Source organism: Phocoena phocoena, chromosome 10, assembly GCF_963924675.1.
Source record: "Phocoena phocoena chromosome 10, mPhoPho1.1, whole genome shotgun sequence".
In the NCBI taxonomy this organism is placed as follows: Eukaryota; Metazoa; Chordata; class Mammalia; order Artiodactyla; family Phocoenidae; genus Phocoena; species Phocoena phocoena.
In genome coordinates, this window is record NC_089228.1 from 52,371,741 (window position 1) to 52,386,805 (window position 15,065).

The following is a 15,065-nucleotide window of genomic DNA, read 5'->3' on the forward strand; positions in this document are numbered from 1 at the left end:
TCAGATCAGTCATCTCTTCTTAACCCAATTTGACTAGCCCTATGGGTTTTATTATGCATTTTCTGGCCCTTTTAGTCCTAACTAGGTGTACAACACACCAACCTCCCCTCTCCTCCCCTCCCCTCCCCTCTGATCGGCTTCTGGACTGGCTACTTATATGCTCATACTGTTCTCTCCATTTTAAAAACTTTAACACTAAATCTCAGATGCCAAAATACTCTAACCGTTGCAAGAAAGACAAAATGTATTATACGAGACTGTTCTGGTAAGACTGTGTTTTAATTGCCTATGACACATATATATATCACATAATGGCTCAAAAATAGTAGTCTAGCAAAGATTAAAGGAAAACCGATGAAAATGAGCTGTGAATCCTTAATTTGATGTAAGCTTCCGGCAAAAAAAATCAGGGATTAGAATCATTTCAAAATTGTGTCTTCAAAACTAGTATCCTTTACCATCTGTCTTTTATTCATTTTGCTGTGATACAACTAAAAAGGCCTGCAAATACTCCCCTGGGTCTCAGGTGACAGTTTTCCAAGAGCAAAATATCACTTTCTCTGTACAGTGAACGCCGGCATTTGGATGGGCTGGATCGGGTGGACAGGCTGGAACACTGGCTTCTTTCTCATTTCAGAGAGTGTTTTCACTGTAGGGAGCAGCTGATTCCTTTTGATGATCTGTAAGGCCAGCTGGGTATTACCTATAAAAACACTTCCCATCACAAAAAAAGCATATAACAATACCACCACATACAAAGCAAGCCGTCAGAATCCCGCAAGGGGGTAAAAGGTGATGGAGAAGAGCAGTGGTCTGCAACCTTTGCTGTACACTGGAATCATGTAATGCCCGCTGTACCATCCCCAGAAATTCTGATTTAAGAAATTTCGTGTGTGACCTGGGTGATGGGATTTAAAAGCTTTGCACTGATTCTAAGGTGGAGCCCAGTTTGAGAACTTGTCTACAGGTGGACTGCGCAAAAGAAGGGCTCTAAGACCATGCACTAACCCTACTACAGCTTTTAGGAGGACAAGGCCTGCTGGGTGCCAGGCACTTAATGCTCCTTCTTCAGCTATAAAAAGAGGGGAGCCTTGGAAGGATTTCAGCAAGGGGATATGACTAAGAACTCTTAAAACTTCGGTCCCCTCTCATTTCCCCCATTCAGCTCTCCTTTTCTACTTCACGCCTTCTCTTATGTAGGGCCCACAGCCTTTCTTCCAGTAAGCTACATCCTGGAGGTTGTATATGCCCCAGAGGCATGACCTGGATTTAGGTCTGAATAAAAAATTCTCAGCAGGAACTGGCTTACTGTAAAACTCATTAACGACACCTATGTTTAAAACACTAAGGTATACAACTCAAACCCACTGCATTCTGACTCAGGTTCTCAATTAGAGTCATTTGGATGCCTAAGAGAAAGGTTAATTAGTAGAGATTAATTATAATTGTCAGAAGTTATGCTATTCTCCATTTTCACAGATAAAAGGAAATATGCTTAACCTGCAAGAAGTAGGAATTTGCAAGATACCAAAAACTCCCTCGCTACATTTTTGTCTAGAAGAACTTGATGGGTAATACCTCTTAAATTTCAAAGAGAAAAAGCAGACACCAAAAATCTCGGGCTCTTTGCAGGGCTCCAGTCCTAACTCAAGAGAAGAATCACTCACCATTCTGCAGCTCAAGGTAGACAGCCAGCAGGATGGCTTCAGGGGGAACCTCTTTAGGATGGATCATTGAGGCCGCCTTTGCTCAAAACAAAAAAGAGACCCATGAAAAACAGCTTAAGATACAAACTCCAAGTAATGTCAAAAAAAAAAAAAAAAAAAAAAAAAGGAATGTCAACCTACCAATGACAAATTAGCAAACTTACTCAACCTCACTGGGACACTACAGTTCTGCTTGGATGGTCCTCAGCTGTCTTTGTCTTTTTTTTTTAAAGCTACTTCATTATAACTCTAATTTTTTATGTAATCTAATTTAAATATTTATGTTTTCGGCTGCGCTGGGTCTTCATTGCTGCAAGCGGTCTTTCTCTGGTTGTGGCGAGTGGGGGCTACTCTTCGTTGCAGTGCATGGGCTTCTTATTGCAGTGGCTTCTCTTGTGGCAGAGCATGGGCTGTAGGCACACGGGCTTCAGTAGTTGCGGAACGCGGGCCTTAGAGCGCAGGCTCAGTAGTTGTGGCGCAGGCTCAGTAGTTGCCCTGCGGCATGTGGGATCTTCCCAGACCAGGGATCGAACCCGTATCCCCTGCACTGGCAGGTGGATTCTTAACCACTAGACCACCAGGGAAGTCCAGCTGTCTTTGTCTTGATCCCTCCCCATTAAACTAGACATGTTATTTTTAGTTAAATATTTATCTTCCCTTGCCTAATCCATAATGAGTTCTTAATAGGAGAAAGCTTTCCTTCCCTCTTGGTTTTCTTCTATCTCTTGGCTGTATTTGGTTTTGAGATGGGTGATCAGACACTCCTGACTCTACACTCCAGTCACCCATCCAGGCCTGCTGGTAGTTCTTCACCAGACACACACAGTTGCACCTCTATCCAAATCTGTACGTCTGTTTTTTTCCCTAAGTAACAGCTTAGTATTGTAAGCTGCAAACTCCCAATGTCAGGAATAAGAATTCAAACTTAAAAAGCTGGAAATAGACAAAAAATATACCACTAAGCATGTTCAGGACATCCCTGGTGGCGCAGTGGTTAAGAATCCGCCTGCCAATGCAGGGCATGCGGGTTCGATCCCTGGTCCAGAAAGATCCCACATGCCGCAGAGCAGCCCTCACACCACAACGAAGAACAGCCCCCGCTCTCCACAACTAGAGAAAGCCCGCGTGCAGCAACAAAGACCCATCGCAGCCAAAAAAAAAAACAAAAAACAAAAAACAAAAAGCATGTTCGATGTCTCCATTCTTAAGGACTGAAATAGTACAATTTAGTCAAATAAAATTATTTGTTTAGGCAACATGCTGTCCTTTCCTAGATCTGAGAGCCATAACAGCAGCCTGCAGTTTTCTGATTTAGTCCTGTTCTGGTTGAAGGTGCTGAGATTGTAGGTTTATTCCCTCATTCTGGGCCCCTCTGGGCCACAGCCTCTTCCTCGTCTTACCATCAACTGGCATTCCCTCATCCAGGTTCAGGTGCTCATGCTTCCAGACTGCTTTGCGTCTTCCCTTAATCTAATCAGAAAGTGTCCTTTACAAATATTTATTGACCAGAGGTGGGTGTAAGACAGGGACTTACCCTGATAATAAACAGCATGCAAATAACTAACAGTAATCCAAACAAATTTACTGTTAGGGAGAGGAAAGTGAACGTAGTATGAATACAACGAGAGAAGAGTTTCTTCGAGTGCAGAGCTTTTGGGCAAGGGAAGCCTGTCTCTGTCCTCCAAGGGTGGATACCTGAGAGGCAGAAAGCGGGGAGGCACGGCAGTGCAGGCCATGGGGTGAGTGTGGGAGACATCTGGGGGACCAGAAACGGGCACAAGGTCGGGTCCGGGCAGCATCAGAAGAAATCTCAGACTAGTGGGCGTTCTCGTCCAGAGCACATGCTCCCAGGTTCCTCGTGAATGAAGCAAGGAGGCTTTTCATTCCTCCTACCACATCACTGATGTACCACAGCTCAGTTCAGAAAATGAGATTTTATACTTCTGGCCTAGCTTCAAATAGGCAAGACCACCTTTACATTATTTTGTGGATATTAAAATCTCCATTTTCCTTCCAACTGGCTAGTTAACACAGGTCATCTATTGTCCTTTGCACTGACTGCAGCCTTTTCTAAAATACAAGAACTCATGGCAACAACTTTATGAGAGAATGGTATTTTGCTTACTGGCTGTTCATAATGGTTAGTGGTGGGCAGGCAACCTCAGAAACCTCTACTTGAGCCCTTTCCAACTCTTCACACATCATTGTTCTCCCTCCCAGGCATGGTGGGCCTCCCCATTAACAAGGTCCAGCCACTGGATTAACCTAAAAACCAAGGGACCAAAACAAAACCCCCTTCAGACCCCAAACCAGGCCTGACCCCATCTGTCTCTCCCGGCGTGGCTGCCGCCATGGCCACCTGCTGCACAAGAACCTGAGCTAGAGTGTACACACTGCAACTTCACATCCAAAGCCTGTGTGCTGCAGGCCTTGAGGTCCACGGGCACTTTCCAAAGGGCTGTTCAATAGCCCAGCCTTGCCACGGAGAATAGCGCAACATTTTAACTCTTCCCATTTAACTCCTGCACTCAACTCCTAGATAAGATCAAACATGTTCCCTGGACAGTCCATCACTTCACTTTGCTGATTTTGGATCAGAAATGCTGACCAGATGCCACTAAGTCGACTAAATATCACTCATGGTTATTTTCCACATGGTAAATCTTCACTTCTAGACACAACAAGGTCACCTTCATAGGAAGCCACCTTACCTTCTGAGAATAGGTTTAATTTCAGTTTCAGTTACTCTGGCAAACATACGGGGATGTGGGTTCTCTTATGTGCTGCTGGTGAATACACCATCTGGCACAAACTTTCTTTTTTTTCCCTTCATTTTTAATAAATTTATTTATATATTTATTTATGGCTGCGTTGGGTCTTCATTGCTGCATGCAGGCTTTCTCTAGTTATGGCGAGTGGGGGCTACTCTTCATTGCGGTGCGCAGGCTTCTCACTGCCGTGGCTTCTCTTGTGGCAGAGCACAGGCTCTAGGCACACAGGCTTCAGTAGTTGTGGCTCATGGGCTCTAGAGCGCAGGCTCAGCAGTTGTGGCACATGAACTTAGTTGCTCCGCAGCATGTGCGATCTTCCCAGACCAGGGCTCGAACCTGTGTCCCCTGCATTGGCAGGTGGATTCTTAACCACTGTGCCACCAGAGAAGTCCCTGGCACAAACTTTCTATATTAGAAGTCTGAAAATTCTACATAACCCCTGATCTTGCAATTCCCTTTTTAGGAAGACATCTCCTAACTGTAAGGTCCATGGGGGCAAGGTTGTATCATGTCCACTTATTTACTACTGTCTTATTCCCTTGGCTTAGCCCAGAAGCACATGCGCTGAATTAATACCCTTTTCTTCCCCCTAATTTTTTCTTTTTTTTTTTTTTTTAACTCTTTTGGCTGTGCTGCACGGCATGTGGGATCTTAGTTCCCCTACCAGGGATCGAGCCCACGCCCCTTGCATTGGAAGCATGGAGTCTTAACCACTGGACTGCCAGGGAGGTCCTGAATTAATATCCTTCTGAGGAATTACCCCTTTCCAATTCTGGGAAACTCCTCTGGGGCTGCCAGTGGCAGTACCTGTTCTCCTACTGCAGGTATGGGTCCCTGCCCATGATCAGTCCAGGGATGGGTACCTGCTGCACAAGAACCTGAGCTAGAGTGTACACACTGCAACTTCAGTTGAGGCTCAATCAGAACCTTCCTTGAGACCTGCTGATGAGGCCCCTCTCAGTGGTAGAAGTCAGAGGTCTGTTTTAGTTACACATTGTCAGGAGCTTTCTTTATTGTATATAGAGTTTCTTTGGTACTGACTTTGTGAACCCTTCTTCTTAAAAGACGTTATTTGTCATTTAACTTTTTGAGTGGACAGAGATTTATACAATTCAAAGCTAAAAAGCATATGAGTATCCAGTGAAAAGTCTCCCAGTTCAGTGCTCCATCTACACAGTACTTATCTTGCCAGCCCTGCAGCCAATGTTAACAGTTTGTGGTGTGTTCATTTGGAGATCTTTTCTGCATATACAGGATTATATAAGAACTGTTTTGCATCTTGTTCTTTTCACTTAATATGTCTTGGATATGTTACCATTTTAGTATATAGGGTTTACAGCTGCATTGTGTTCAACTATATGGACACACCATTATTGATTTTTGTGAGCCCTTATTTAGATGGTTTCCAATCTTTTGAAATTTCAATGATTAAAATCTTCAGGAAAACTCTCCATTAGGTGCCTAGGTTCATTTGCAACAACAATCAGTTGTGTACCTTCCAAGAATATGTCTGGAGGAGTAATATTCCAATGTTTAACAAACTGATCAGAAGCCTCAAACAAAATAAAAGAGCCTAGAAACTCCAAACCCTCTGCTGGCTGCCTCACAAGATGGTCTGGCACTGGCCCAGCCTCACCTGGTGGAGACACTTCCGTGCTTTGTCATACTCGCTCCTCAGGCAGTAGGCGCTGCCCAGGTTGAACAGCATCACAGTCCGGGCTGAGTTGACGGAACTGGGGTAGCATTGAGGTGCCCGCTTCCCAGCTGGGGAGAAGACCAGACACATGTGAAGAGGCCAGGCCAAGGGCCAGGGAGCAACCCCCTCTACTGCCTGAAGAGCTGCTCAGAATAAAGCCTAGCTCTACTCCTCAGGCGGACAAAGGAAGGACACAGAGGCTCAAGGGTGAGTCTTTGGGAAGCAGGCCAGGCTACTTAAGTCTTTACAAAACGTCTTACTTACAGGATTCCATTGCTTCATTTTCACCTTTGTCTGATCCTACAAAGACATGAAAATAAATCTGAGGGGGTCGGACAACAGAGTATATTTTCTAAAAACCTAATTTTCTTTATGAAATGGAAATCTAATATTAAAGCAATCTACCACAGTATTTCCTTTTCATGTAGTAGAGGTTCTAATAAAAGATATTAGAATGCTACCTACCACCACCACCACGGCCTGAGAAATAACCCTGAATAAAGTGAAAACTAGTCTCACTCCCTCAAAAACTTAGCCATGATTTAAAACTGACTTTTGAATGCGATACTTTTACTCTCCCCTGGATTGTGGAATCCCTCTGAAGAGAAAAATATAAGAATCAAAACAAACTGTTCTAACACTATCAGCCTTTCAAAAGTTAGAATTTAGACCATGTGATAATCAACTCCTAGGTCTCCTCAGCAAACAATTAGTATAAAGTAAGTACAGCCAAAACCGTATAGTGCCGCCTAAAACTCCCTTCCCTTTACAACCGTGCCGTTAAATTTCCACACATCCTGAGTTACAACGGAAAGGCAGTGGAAATGGTGAAGAGTTCTGATCAAATGTGTCCTCATTAACCTTGGTCCTGCTCATTTGAAGAGATCCCTAAGGAAACATCAGTGACATTCTCCGGGTTCAAATGAGTAATAGCATCAGAGATTCTGTCCAGAGAGATGAGGGCTTCTGCAGCATATAAATGGCCCAGAAACCTAAAATGAAAAAAAAAAACCAACCAGATTCCAAACTGAAAAGTAGGTCATCACAAAAATACCCAAGTATAATAGAATTTGGTGTATGTGTGTTTCACATATTTCAAGTCTTTGAATTGAAATCTAAGTTTATAAATGGATTAAGAGTCATTTAAATTTTATCTCTTTAAAAATATCTTAAATATATAATAATTTTTATGTTCGCTAAGTAGGAACAAATGACACATCAACTAAGAGAGCAGTTTAGGGGCTTCCCTAGTGGCACAGCAGTTAAGAATCTGCCTGCCAATGCAAGGGACACAGGTTCGAGCCCTGGCCTGGGAAGATCCCACATGCTGTGAAGCAACTAAGCCTGTGCGCCACAACTACTGAGCCTGAGCTCTAGAGCCCACAAGCCACAACTACTGAGTCCACGTGCCACAACCACTGAAGCCTGTGTGCCTAGAGCCTGTGCTCCGCAACAAGAGAAGCCACGACAATAAGAAGCCCGTGCACCGCAACGAAGAGTAGCCCCCGCTCACCGCAACTAGAGAAAGCCCGCACACAGCAACAAAGACCCAACACGGCCAAAATAAATTAATTTGAAAAAAAGAGAGCAGTTTAAAGTTGGCAGTAAATCAACTATATTTCAATAAAAATTTAAAAGAAAATAAAGTTGGCAAATTTACACTGTTCTGTTTATACAGAAAATAACATAAGAAGGTAATGAAGTTCTAAAATAAGAGGCAGATCCGAGGATGGATTCCCCGGGAGCGGAGGATCAGAATTAGGGTCCTCCAGGGAGTTCCCTGGTGGCCTAGTGGTTAGGATTCTGGGCTTTCACTGCTATACCAGGGTTCAATCCCTGGTCGGCGAACTGAGATCCTGAAAGCTGTGCAGCACAGCAAAAGAAAAGAAAGAGGGAAAGAAAGAAAAAAAGAATTAGGGTCCTCCAGCCTCTGCTGCTGGAACAGTCAAAAGGCACCAGGACGCCAGACCAGATCTGGGTTGGATCAGCTTTACTTCTATTCCAAAGGTGTCCTCCTTTTCACATCATCTATTTTATGTCCACTGATGTTGGGCAGATGTGCTTTCCCCAGGTTTACAACAGCCTGCTTCTTCCAGTCTTACTTTGAGCCATTTTCCCCATGATCATCTGATTGATTTTTCAAAATTAAAACAGCCTCAGCCATATTACACCTTGCTCAAAATCTTAATGACTTTTTCTACTTGAGAACAAAATAAGACAAACAAAGCTAAACTTATAGATTTAAAGCTCTCCACAATTTGGTCCCACTTTCCTGTATTCAGTCAACATTCTCACTCCCCCAAAGATTCTTCTGTTCCCACCAGACACAGTGTCCTGGGCGGGACACCCCACTGTGCTCCCTGTGGCCTTGCCTCCTGGGGTGCAAAGCCAGGCCAAAATCCAACTCCTTTTAAAGGCCAGCTCAGTTCTCACTTCCTTTAGTTGGCCTGTCCCAACTGAATCTGTCCACATGGATCTTGGGTCCTCAAATCTTAGGCTCTTTTCAGTTTGACCATTTTCTGGGATTTATGCACATTAATCACTCAAGAGCTATTTCTTTATTAAGCAATTTCTTTCTTCTAACTAGCAGGAGCTGTAATGCCCTTCTATTTTGCTTCCCTACCAAATACCCTAAAAGAAATGACAGCTTTTAAAAAAATCAGTAACCTCAAATGTATTTTGAAATAAGATATTTTTAAAAACTTCATTAAAGCAGTCTCTATAAGCCAATAATCATTATGAAACACAAACACACAAATTCAAAGAACGACTTCAAATTGTTTTCTGTGAATTTACTTAAAAATTTTAAAAAATCAAATTAAATGCCTTCATGACACTCAGAGCCCAGAACTCCAGATGAGGTGTACGGAAGGCAACAAGCAGCTGGGTAAAGCTGCTGTGGTATCTGGGCTGCCATGGGCAGAAAATGCTCATCCTCACTGGAAAGATAGTGGTCTGGCCAGTAATTAGAAACCAATGCTTAGGATAGAATAGTTAAGAGAATTAAAGATGAAGTTATCAGACATGGCTTGGCCAACCCCTCAGGGTTGGCTAAGAAATGATAAAATCTAAGAATTTTATTGTTTTGACATTCAGAGGGAAGAAGTTGATAAATGAGGTTAAAAACCCTCCAGTAAATGCCAAGTAAAGAATCTAATTGGGATTGTTTTAGAATAGTGATCACAATGTCAGCCAGAGGATTAAAAAAAGCAGAGAGGATTCGTGTTTCATTTTTGTTAAAAAGAAAAAAAACACACACAACTCTGCTCTACTGACGGCCACACACACCACATCTGAGCAGCGCATGTCCAGTGGGGCGGCGCAGGCCGATGTTCCTGACTGGTATTTCACGGGGCTGGGCCACGGGGAGGAGAGAAGATGCCTTAGAGGTAACGCGACCGCCCTGACCTCGAGCTCAGGACCCTCCAGGCCTGGATATTAGACAAGGTTTTCTCACAGGCAAGCAGGAGCGCTCACACTTGAATTGTGACAAATTCTCCTATGTTCCTGGATGCTCTTTTAATTTTGTTTTTTTTTTTTTAACACAAAACATGAAAAAAAACAAAAAATAATAAAACACAAGGCATGTTTGGGGAACACTGACCTGAAACAACCTTAATCAATGTTAATTTTAGATGATTATATAAAGTAATACTTTTTTAAAAGACAAAAATAATTAAACATTTATAGAATTGTTCCTCAGAGTACGATCTCACAGTTCTAAATGTTGCATGTTACAAACAAAGGGTGCTAAAAGGCAAAAGAACATATTTTGGAAATTATAACTATATACCCACAGGATGAATGAAAAAACAACTGTCCTAATGCTATGCAGAGTACTTGTGGTCTTGGGTAAAATTTCTAGCATCAGCATCACACAAAGATTCAAAGAATGCTGCATCTTCCTCAATTTCCATAAAAGAAAAGATGATGTGCTTTAGAAAAAGTTTAGCATGACAATGACACTAATATTGAAGAGGCATCTGAAGAGTTTAAATAAAACTCATGTACTCAGGAAATGGTACAGTAGTCTGGAAAAATATTTAAAAATTCTTATTTGTCTACTTTAATTTAATTATTCAAAGCAGATTTATCCTTTTGACCAAACTCCTTTTTGTGTGGGTCTTCTCCCTGAGGACTAAGCTTGTTTGGGAGCTAATATATGATAACATGTTCCAGTCAGACCCAGCAGTGGACACTACAGAGCCCAAAGATTCTGCTTCCTAATGCTCAGAACGGCAAATGTCATTTCCAATAACCCTTGAGGTGCAACAAGTGAAAAAAATTTCACTACCAAACACACAATTACCAAATTAAGAAAGAAACTTTTTGCTTTCCCTAAGATAATTTTCCACTGGGGGAGTAAAAGAAGCAATATGCACCACAAACTAACGGAAACCCTCCAAAGAAAACAAACCAGGGACACACAGGGCAAGTCACACTTACTTCAGGGATCCTGACAGCTTGGGCTGCTGAAGAAGTTTATCTGCATGATTCAAAGCCATAAGGTTATCACCCAAAGCCAGAGCCACGTAAGCACTACAGGCGAGTATGGAGCACCTGGAACACAAAAGGCAAGGGCTGAAGACCTGAGTTACAAAGTGACGATGATATTTGTTAAACAGGAAAGAGCTCCCTAATTATAGCTGTGGCAATCTGGACACCAGGAAAGGAGAGAGGAAGCCACGGTACTAATGGTAAGAATTAGAATGATGTGTAAACTACCGTCTGAGGTTCAGTTTAGCTATTTACCTAAATCATCTTTAGCTTCCATCCCATCTCCAACAAAATAACCAAATGGAGTTACAATATATATTTAGCCTGTAAAAAAATAATATAGTTAATGGCCTAGTGAGAACTTGCTTCCATAGAACATTTCTTTTAATATCCTGGAAACGCTATGGAAGCACATTTGCGACTCTGCTAAGAAACACAATTAACTTACTAAAAAATCCATTTAGCTCAGCTTACTGTAAAGTGTTCTTCTCTGAAACTATTAAGAAGTCTATAGGTCTTGCTAAGCAACAGTATCAAGAGTAACTAAAAGAATTTCATTCACATAGGTACTATTATCCTAAATGAATATTCAAGAAAAAAAACAGGCTGAATAAATACATGTGAAGGTAAAAAATTTAAGTTACACCGATTTTGCTAGGTTGGGTTGGAAACCTAAATTTCTGTTTTGTTTTCTACTTAAGGGGCAGCTCATTTAAAACAAGTCTAGCCAAAGACTTGACACTAATAGATCATTTGAATGTTAAACAACCGCTCCACAAAGCAATCTTAAAATAAACCCTTGTCAAATAGAAATGAGGTCTGAATGGCCGACCACAAATGACCTGACTTAGATACAGGGTTTTGAGTTATGTTTACAAATTACAATACATATGTATATCATGAAATGCACTTGGGTTGTAATTTTAGTCTAAGGAAGAATGTAACCATCCTGGCAACACAGAGTTTTCTAACACTCTGAAATCCTCTGACCAGAAACGCCCCTCTGGTAAAAGCACAGCCAGGCAAATTCAGAAGCAGCCTGCCGTTTCCTCCTTACTGGCTCACTCCTGGTTGCTGGAACCTTATAAAATTATCTACTAAATGAAAAGCAGCCCCTCAACTCCTAACAACACAGAAAAGTAGACTGGCACGAGGAAATTGTATTTATGGCCTTAGGTTATGATGATAAGGGCTAGAAGATTGCCCACTGTGGGTCCTTGTTTTATATCAGTGTAGAAACTGAGATCCAAAGTGATTAAATATATTCACTAGCTTAGAGTATGTGATTAAAGTCTGGACTAACTAACGGGCAACACTGTGGACTCTCAATTCACAGTTCTTCCCATCCTATCACACTGCTTCTCTGTCAATTCATAAGATTGCCCTAAAAATAAAGCAGAAAGAAAAGATTACATTATGATTTTCCTAATGCATACATAACTATGGACGCATATGTAATCTGTCTTTTTAAAAAGGAAGAAAACAGAATTTAATTGAAACATTACAAGTTTAAATTTTGTTACTGAGCACCTAATGTAAAATCTGAACCCTGTTCATAGAAGAGAGTAATTTAAGAGCAGGCAAGTAGTGTTATTTCCAAAGGGATTTTCCTAACAAGCCGACTGTCATCCTTGTGTCTCCAAGAGCTGTCTTCACTTAGCAAGGCTACCCTGTAGCCACAGCCCCTGGGGGAAGTCCTCTCCCTGATGGAAGACTCCAGGGCCCACAGGATGGAGGCACTGGCTAATTATCTCCCATTTTCAGGAGCACTTCAGTGGTTAAGCTCTGTGTGGTAAGATTAGGTGACTTAATTTCCTCTTTTGGTTTATTTGTAGTTTTATTTTTAAATGGCAATAAACATTCATTCATCAGCCAGATATGCATTATGAAGACAAAGAATGACGTTTAAAGGCCTAAGTCTCCAGAGGCCCAAGACCACCATCAGCTCATGGCAGTCATACAATTTAATATCCGTTTTCATCTGTGACTTTGCCAAAGGCCAGGGTAAAACACAGTTCCTTAAAAGCAGAAGCCTGCATCTTTTGTTTCCTACACAAAGATGAGAGCAATTTCTCACCATCTGCAGTAGGTGTTTAATAGGTAATCACTGAAGACCACAGCTTTCAACATTTTAGATTTTCTTCTCCAGGCACCCAGACCCCCACCTGTCCTGCTGGCAGGCCACCTTGCTGACCAGGCCAGCTCCTTCCCGGCTCCCAAACACAGGGGAGTCACCCTGCACGCTCTAGGTCCTAGAGTCTAGGACAGGCCTCACCTCAGGCAGGCTTGCTGGAAAAAGCCTGCCCTGGCCTCTCGTGACAGTAGGGGGGCTATTACTGCTCCAGCCCACTGTCAAGCCCACTTTGGGTCCAGAAATCAGTCATGTAAGATTTGCAGCAGGATTCTGTTTCCCAAACTATAATTATGTATAAGGTAAAGATCTTGTTTTCCTTAGCTTTTACCTCTTTCCCCATAAGATAGCATATCAAATTAGAACAGGGTGAAAGATTTATACTAATAATACAAGCCTCCTATTAAAAAATATTTGAATATGTGAATGCAAAACTTTGGGGCATTTATGCTCCTCTTCTCAGAGTGCCTTCCAACCCACCCTAACTCATCTCTCACCACCCTCTCACTCATCCTCCTTTTCCTCTTAGAAAACAACACTCCACTCTACGTAATTCCTGCAGACGAGTCACACTAGAAACACGCACGGCTCTCTCTACTGAGCCTCTGGAGAAATCACTTTACTTCTGATAGCTGCTACTTAAAATATTGACCCCCACCCACCAGCCTGCCCCACTACTTTCTTACTTCCTCGAGTCACTGTCCAATCTGCTTTACCAGCCACTCAGTGGATCTGACAGTTCATTAGACTGGAAGAACTATACCTCAAGGGAAAGGACACGCTAGCCTCTCCCCCCCACTGTGGTGGATCTGACACAGCCCCACCCTCTCCTCCACATGCTGGAGGAGCTGGCTTTAGGTCCACAGAATGCCAACCCTTGGAAAAGAAAGGAACAAAAAGATGAAGAAGAAGAAAGAGAAATGGGGAAATAATTTTCCTTAAAGGACCAAACTACAGCAACAAGCTATGTTAAGACTGGGCATTAAAATTTGTCAAGCCATTTATTCTGTGAGTAAAATGAACCAAGTGTCTGAAATAGCTCAACCCATATCAAAAGAGGCTAAAATGGGGGTAAATCCAGTCAGTCACCATCGGTCAAAGGAAAATAAATTCACAAAGTAACTTCATGGCAAATGTTATTTGAAAAACTGGCTTAAAAAATCCTATAAAGAATTTCTTCCAATAAACTGAACATGGTACTGGATTTTAAAATTTAAAAAAATATACAAGCTGTTCCCATTTAGCTACAAAAATCTACAAAATGTTAAAGCTGTCAACTTCCCATTCAAGAAAATTAAAAAGTTAAATTAGATAAGTTTTTCACTTCATGTCTTCTGTAAACACTTTGCTTTTTTTTTTTTTTTAACATTTTGCTTTCTAATAACAGTTCTGTGCAAAAAGAATCTTACTGACAAACACACCCCAAATCCAACACTAATATAAGCCCAGCTCAAAGAAGCTGAAGAAGTTTTCCTCCTCAACCAAATCTAGCATCTCAAGGAACCCAGTCTTACCCCTGGTGGCAAATAAAATGCAACAGTCACAGACATTGCATTTTATACATGGACAGGACCTTAAGACAATGCAATCCAATTTGACAGAAGAGGAGTGAAAGGCCCAAAGGGGTTAAATGATTTGTTCAATGTCAGCAGGAGCCCTGTGGGGTTTATCCAGAGTGGGAGACCACTGAAGAATTATTCTAACCCCCACTTGAAGAATTATTCTAACCCCCGCTTGTGATCAATGTGATCATCAGTTCAGCTGAATGGGGTCCTGGGACTCAGGTGTGAATCATGCCGATGTGAACACAAACTGCTGATAAGGTGAAGGATGTGTCACACAGGCAGGTTCCCGCTTTGGCAGAGTTTATTAGATAAAAAAGTTTCAGTAGGACCAGACCCAGCTGTAAGACTGAAATGGGGTCAAGTCTCTAGCAAGAGCAATATGAGATTCAAAAGATTATTAGCTATAAACCTGTTTTAGGAATGTCTCATGAGCTATAACAGAACCACTTGTGTAGGACCAAAAGAAATATGATTCCTTAAGTACACTAAAACTGCCTGTAATATTAATGTTATCAACCATTTGTTTGACTCATCTTCTTTTATAAACACTGGCCCAAGGGAGGTCCCTTTTAACTGAATGGGAAATAATTCACTGAGTGTCACATCAGAGTCTAAAAGAACTAATTAAGGTTCCATAATTTATACCTGTGGAATAACTGGGCCTAATTAAATTTGGTCTGAACATTCCCTTTTATCCAT

General features: G+C 41.9%; 1 protein-coding gene across 7 annotated transcripts in view; it reads right to left on the reverse strand.

Moving 5' to 3' along the window:
* Positions 1-245: 245 nt before the first annotated feature.
* CNOT10 (CCR4-NOT transcription complex subunit 10) overlaps positions 246-15,065 on the reverse strand; it is a 63,654-nt gene continuing 48,834 nt past the window's right edge. For 3 of the 7 annotated variants that reach the window (XM_065884625.1, XM_065884623.1, XM_065884621.1), the window contains 5 exons: positions 10,620-10,733; positions 7,035-7,165; positions 6,114-6,241; positions 1,668-1,743; positions 552-703 (listed from right to left, as the gene is read on the reverse strand). In XM_065884625.1, coding sequence (XP_065740697.1) covers positions 552-703; positions 1,668-1,743; positions 6,114-6,241; positions 7,035-7,165; positions 10,620-10,733 — 601 coding nt within the window. Of the gene's footprint in view, positions 704-1,667; positions 1,744-6,113; positions 6,242-6,437; positions 6,474-7,034; positions 7,166-10,619; positions 10,734-15,065 lie in introns of all 7 variants that reach the window. The other 4 variants (XM_065884619.1, XM_065884618.1, XM_065884624.1 and 1 more) reach the window with 2 other exon arrangements.